This window comes from Trachurus japonicus, unplaced genomic scaffold (genome assembly GCF_045865225.1).
Source record: "Trachurus japonicus isolate A0001 unplaced genomic scaffold, Traja_1.0 AP031215.1".
NCBI classification, from domain to species: domain Eukaryota; kingdom Metazoa; phylum Chordata; class Actinopteri; order Carangiformes; family Carangidae; genus Trachurus; species Trachurus japonicus.
Genome location: NW_028221348.1, coordinates 24,597 through 31,819, shown reverse-complemented (window position 1 = coordinate 31,819; position 7,223 = coordinate 24,597). Strand labels below are relative to the sequence as shown.

The following is a 7,223-nucleotide window of genomic DNA, read 5'->3' as shown; positions in this document are numbered from 1 at the left end:
CATGCGTTTTTTCCAGGCGTTTTTAGGTCTATTAAGACATGAACTTTAACACATGCTCATTAGAGTAGTAAAATTCTATATGACTTTTTTTTTAACAGAACAACATTCTCAAGAATTTACTTAACTTCATTGGAGATGACAGTGTAAAAGAAGGGGAAAAAATCATACATACAAACAAGTGTCATTCACATAAAGATAACATGCACAGTCATATTTAGGTATACACAAACACAAGTAGCCTACTTCCACTGTAGCACAAGTTTAGGGAATTGCTTCTGTCATTAAAACATCCTTCAAATCTGTGTCTATTTTTCATGTGAAGGAAAAGCAGAAGAAAAGGGTTGTACTCCTAACAAGCAATTTCCATGTATTTTAGTGTCACTACATTCACTTTTGGCCTAAAATTAACAAGTGTGCAACCACACCATACCGCCTGATGTGGAGAGAGACCTCAAATTCACATATAACAACGAAAGAAAACCCAACACTGACAAAATATAAAATCATAGGATATGGTAAGATATGATATGAACAGAAATAACTCCAGCCCTTGGTACCCATTCATGTTAAATAAACAAGATTTAAATAAAATTTGAGACAGTTCTTGCCACAAAAGTCAAGTCAAAGTGAAAAGTCATTTTTGCAGTCCTTCATCCTTTTTGAATCCAACATCACTTCATGTCAGTGGGATCAGACTCTTGAACTGGGAAAACAAGTTGCTCCTCCAAGGCTGTGGACAACATTACACAGCTGGTGGTGATGTCTCCTCTATGAAACATTTTCTTCAGGGGAGCCTCTGAATTCCATCCTCGGTCTTTGGCAAACTTGTAAACACACCCAAAGAGATCAGGAAATGTTGTCATCACGTCAACTTGATCTACAAACTTGGCACTGCAAAAAAATGAATAAATGAGACAATTTTATAATTGATATAATTAATGTTATGTAGAAAAATACAGGCTTGGGGAGTAACGGACTACATGTAACGACGTTACGTAATCAGGATACAAAAAAGGGTAACTGTAGTCCGTTACAAGTACAGAAAAAAAACCCGTAATGAGATTACCGGTCCATTTGATAAAAACGGAGATTACTTAGCTGATTACTTCACATTTTAAAAATCAACCACAGGCTATAAAGCGGCCGTAGAAGCCACTCGCCGTCTCGTTGTAGTTTCAGAGGTGAGGCACACAGACAGAGCACCTCTGCCTCTTCTGCCCGTACGGTGTGTGTGGCTGAGGCTACGCTGCCTCATTGCGTAACTCTACTGAGTGTGAGCGGCACGTAAGTTCACGTTGCTTTCGTGAATTGTAAACACAGACGGCCCCTCAGTTTTAGCGTCCAGCAGTTTAGCGGCTAATTAAACAGCAAGAAGCTCAACAACTTAATGAGCTTCATTTGAGGAATAAACGGCAGCTTTTACCTGACGGGAGACCGACGCCTGAGCTACGGTAGCTAACAGCTAACAGGTTATTTCTCTCTCTCTCCCTCTCTTCTTTACGCGCGCGCGCACACGCACGCACACACACACGCACACACACACACACACACACACACACACACACACACACACACACACACACACACACACACACACACACACACACACACACACACCAGGGTTTATACAGGAATCTTGAAGTTAATTTTAAAACCTTTTTAAGACTTTTTCAAGACCTTCTCAATATTTTTCAACACCTCAGCGCCACTTCAAGCTGTAACCATTTACACCAGTGACACTTTTAACTGAACAGTTTTAGTTTGTGATAAAGACTATAGACCACTATGATACAACAGAATTCAAAATAGCCTGGGATAATAAATCAAAGGCAAATTTTTATCAAAAAACAAAACAAAAAAACATTGCTCCACTCAAAAAACAAAAATAACAATCTTCTTTTCTTTTTTATGTACCGGTTCATCTTTGGTTTTTAATAAAATGAATAAATTCACACACTTTTACAATGTTTTTTTGGACTCAAACTCTTGGACAGCTAATTCAGAAAAAATACCCTCAAAATTTAAGACTTTATAAAGTTGTGAAAAGACTTTTTAATACTTTTTAAGGGTCTTAATTTTCCCAAAATTGATTTATCACCTTTTAATACTTTTCAAGACCCCGCGGATACCCTGCACACGCACACACACACACACACACACACACACACACACACACACACACACACACACACACACACACACACACACACACACACACACACACACACACACACACACACACAGCCCAGGTTGTCTGTCATATCTGTTGTAAACCTTGTAATACTAGCTTGTTGAGTACAGTTAACATTATTGTTGCTTCGGTTTGAGTGTGTATTAAAGCAGAAGTAAGTGGTCCGGTCGTTCTCGCTAATGCTGCGTTCCAGGCAGGCTTTTGAAATCGTAAATTACAGCTTCAAGTCACAACTTACGACTTTGTAGCGTTCCAGGCAACCCACTCGTGTTTTTCCGACCTGTTTTACCGGTGAAAGTCACTATAACGGCCACTCGTAATTTCCGACCGGTGAACTCGTACCAGATCGAACTGGTACGACTTCACGGTCGGAAAAATACGAGTTTCCTTAAACGCACCATAACAGTCCTCGTCCCTACGTCGCCACATTCACGGCGTTCCTTGGCTGCACACACAGCCCTGCATGCCGTTCTCTCTCCTCATTGGATAAAAACTGTAGGATACGATAAATGTTTTCTCTTCGGCTCAGAGCAGAGCAGAGGGACTGAGAGACCCGTGTTTCAGTCCAAACACTCTATGTAAGTGATTGCTGTCAGAAGATATAACTATTTAAGACTTATATTAACACAAATATATCACTTACTTCTACTTTAACTCGTGGTTTGTGCCGGCAGCTGTCACTAATGTTGATAAAGTGATGATTTACAATCGAGAGTTTATCCATTGTGTTTCATTTTGAAATTTAGCGGATGCTCGGTGCGTTTCATTTCCTGTTTCCTCTGCGTGGATTGATGCGTGATGGCTGCGTGACTGAACCATGGACTGAATTTGCATGTTTGGTATCAAAGTTATCCAAAAGTAACTAAATGTAATCCGTTACATTACTTTAATTTTGTGGTAATTAGAGTAAGTTACTAATTACATTTTCTAACAGGTAACTTGTAATTGTACTGGAATACATTTTTAAAGTAACCCTCCCAACCCTGGAAAAATATTAAGTATGTACATTATTCATGTCTGGTGTGTAATTACTGACTCATCTTTGATAATGTTTTGAGGCCCTGATGACTTGTAACTCAGTTTCACTCACTAATGCTGGTGGAGGTTCCGTATGAAGCGCAGTAATCCCAATGTGTTTTCAGGGTAGGCTTTTTTCTTGCTGTCCATCTCCTGCAGCACCTCTGGTGGAACCTGCAACACCACAAATAATCACACCTGTTGTATTTAGGAACAAAAGATACAACTTACAGTAGTTATGTTGTTTTACCTTATTCCTCCACAGTTTGAAAGATCTTCCCTCAGCACATGTTTCCAGTGAACACATCAGTTCATTGTCAGCTTGTCGACAGTTTGTCACCTCTGGTCTGTTACCAATGCTGCGCAGATAATCCTCTCTCCTAAAAAAAAGAAACACACCATGAATTACAAATTACATTACATTACAAATATATCACATGGCTTTTTGTCTTTTGTTAAAGTTCTTCCCCTAAACAAAAGAAAGTTAACATGTTAACATCACATCAATGTGTTAACATTGTCATTTTGGTCACATGAGCCTGATGATATGAGAATTTAGCTAAACCCACAACTAAATATAGATAAGACTTAAGCCTTCATTTAAGAGCGACTGCTCAAATTATGAACACACTGACCTGAGTGGAGGTCTGGACAATTCCACAGAAAATAATAACAAGAATTGATCATCAGTCCATCAACATTCCTCCCTCACCTGTCACAGGTCCAGAAGAAGGGATGACTCAGACATTGTTGAACTTTAGGTCTTTCCTTTGGTTCTTTTTGGATCATCCACTCGATGAGATCCTTTGCCACAACGTCTTGAACATGGTCCAAAGTGTACCTCCCCTCATGAATGTTGTACTCATACTCATAGGGTTTATCACCGAATGGATGGTGTCCTCCAGAGAGGATATAATAACTCAGCATCCCTGCCACCTTAACAATAAATACAACATACAGTTTGGTAATACTCTTCACCATGTCATCAGTTAGGTTTGTGTAGCTGGAAAACTGACCTGTACATCAGTGTTGGACTTGTATGGTATGTCGGCTTCTCCTGCCAAAGTCTCCGTGGCCATCCAGCATTTAGTTCCTGCGCTGGATGTACGTAAAGTTGTTTGGCCTTTGAGCAAACGTCTGCTTATGCCAAAATCAGCCAGCCTGGCTCTCTCTTTAACATCTGCAGGACAAATAGAAATAAAATGTATGATTCATAATTACAAAATCGAATAATGTTGCTTTTTTGAATTTCAGATCATGAGTTTCATCATTTCAGTATGTTTCTATTGTTGACTTACCAATCAAAACATTTTGTGGTTTGAGATCCCGGTGAAGAATTGAAGGATTCTGACTATGAAGCACATTCAAACTTTCAAGAACTTCCCTGACAAGTTCCTTCATCAGCAGACTGTCATCAACTTTTCTGATATACTCTTCCAAGGTGTATTCACAGAGCTGAAGACAAAGATAACCAAAGTTCTCGTCCTCTGCAAAGTCAATGTATCGGACAATAAAAGGATGATCAAGCTCTGGAAGTCGTAGAAGTCCTTCTTCGTTCTTCAGCACTTGATAGTTGCTTTTAGACATTCTCTTGATTGCAACTTCAGTGCCGTCCTCTCTCAGCCCCAAGAAGACTTCAGTCCCATCACTTCCCTTCGCTATGCGGAACTCTGCATCATTCACATAAGTAATACTTTTAATTTTGGTGAGTTTTCCTGCATCAGTGCTCACAAGCTTCTCTAGTTTCTCCTTCCACCTCTTGCTGACTGGAGACCAATTTTGTGTCACCTGTGATTTACTGAGATTGAAGTGAGATGGCTTTACATTTGTAGTTGTTTCCTGCACTGGAGCTGCTGCTGGATCAGATGAAACACTGCAAACTTCATCAGTTGGGTCCTCATGATTTTCAGACTTCTTCTTTTTCCTCTTCTTCTTCTTCTTCTTTTTGCTGGACTCAGGTGAGACTGTATCATCCTCACATTCTCCGCTGAAATGATTTTTCAGTCGTCTGAGCACTTCTTTCAGCTTCTCATCTCTTTGCATATCTGCAAATGTCAGTATGTCTTCAGGCACTGATGTTATTCCCACTGATGTAAAAGTCTCAACAGCATGTTTAACTGAAAGCAAGGTTGCAAATATGCCGTATGTGTAGACTCTAACGTCAGAGGGATGTTGTTCCTTCACAAAAGGAGAAATTGTGTTGCATAATTTCTCAATAAAGCTGTCATCCCATTCATCTATGCCTTTTGTTTTCTGTGTGATTACATACAGTGTCTGCTGAACGTCTTTCCAAATATTAGGTCTCTCTTTTGAGCGAAGTAGTCCCAGTAGTTGGGAGATCATAGCTAGAGCTTGATCATTGGATATCTCCTTCATTGTACAGAAAACTGCATGTAAAGTCTTAATTACCAGATGTACATTATGCTTTGGAATGTTTGGAAAGCGACTCACTGCTCCTTCAATGTAGGAGTTCACATTTTCAGTGTCCTTCAGCCATTTCATACTTTTCTTGCGGTATTCTTCTTCAGCCTTGCCACTTACAGTAAACAGTATTTCAATCATGGTCAGATGGTCCTGAGGTTCCTCATTCAACATGTAACTGTCAAAAGTTCTGAAGACTTTTTCAGCAGGGTCCCTTCGCAAAGCCAAGTGCATGTCCACAAAAGGTTTGATTTTGGAGCATAGTTCATGTCCGTTCGAGGCCAAGTTGTGAATCATCTTTACAATCTTTTCATTTTGCATATTTTGTTTGGGATCTGTACCAGATAACAATGTTACCTGTGCACCAGCAGATAGGAGCTCTTTCACAACATCTTCCCTGTCATTGATAGCAGCAAGTTGCAGTGGTGTGAATCGCTGCCCTGAGCATCCATTGGGATTAGCTTTTGCTTCAAGAAGTTTCCTGACAAATGTAAGAGGTGCTCGCGATATTGACACATAATGCAAAGGTGTCAAGGCATTTTGGGAAGCAACATTTGGGTCCACACCCTGGTGTATAAGGTAAGAGAAAATATCTTCCTTTTGATTTACAACAGCAGCAATCAGTGGGGTGATAAAATCATTGCACTCAATACATGGGAAGACACTGTGAATGTCACCATCCTTCAGCAGTTTTTTGAGTTTCTTGAGGTTTTTGCTGATTATACACTGAATTATAGGATGTGTTTCACCTGGTTGAAAGGTCACAAATGGTCTGAAAATATTCATTTCCGGCTCATCTGATAATCTGTGGGGGATAAAACAATATTATTATTATATGTGATGACATTTTAACTTTTAGACCAACAGGACAAAAAAGTTACTTTCTTTTTGTAGCTTAAAAGTTAATTATTGTGGATACAGTACAGTGACTTTTGTTTGATAGTTCAATATGAATGAATGTGGCTGGATTTTCTATTCTCAAGTGTATTTTTTCATGGTTATTGTTAGCTTTGTTTTTGCTTTGCAATGCTTCACTGCAATTCCATTACAACTATTGTATTTAGGTGGATAATTCAAAGTACCAACATCAGAGACTATCTGCATGATAACTACGCTGTGATTCACAGTTCCCTTGACAAAGTACAAAAATGTTTTACTGATAAAACATTGCAAAAGATAGGCTATGTTGGGGCGGTGCGTGGCGCAGTGGGTAGAGCGGCCGCCCCATGTAGAGGCTACAGTCCTCGCCGCAGGCGTCCCCGGTTCGAATCCCGCGTCGGGCAGACCTTTCCTGCGTGTCATTCCCCCTCTCTCTGCCTCCCCATTTCCTGTCTATCTCTACTGTCATCACTATCAAATAAAGGCAAAAAGCCGAAAAATATACTTAAAAAAAAAAAAAAAAAGATAGGCTATGTTGACATTTAGATATAGGAGTGCCACACCTTGCCCTTACAGGTAAGACTTTGGACTTCCACATTCAAACAGTTTTAAGACTGTTTCCCTTTTATGTTTTTACATGCAACTTGAAGCAATCGGTAAACCACCCACCGACCACCCATTTTCTACTACTCCTAATCATAGGCCCTCATCTTTA

General features: G+C 39.8%; 1 protein-coding gene across 1 annotated transcript; it reads right to left on the bottom strand.

Annotated features, from left to right (window-relative positions):
• Positions 1–581: 581 nt before the first annotated feature.
• LOC146959514 (uncharacterized) lies at positions 582–6,429 on the bottom strand. The gene is made up of 6 exons (XM_085772987.1): positions 4,507–6,429; positions 4,225–4,388; positions 3,921–4,144; positions 3,459–3,588; positions 3,282–3,382; positions 582–891 (listed from the first exon to the last, which is right to left on the bottom strand). The coding sequence occupies exons 1-6, from the start codon at positions 6,413–6,415 to the stop codon at positions 672–674; spliced, it is 2,748 nt and encodes a 915-aa protein (XP_085629113.1). The 5' UTR covers positions 6,416–6,429; the 3' UTR covers positions 582–671.
• Between the last annotated feature and the right edge of the window lie 794 nt (positions 6,430–7,223).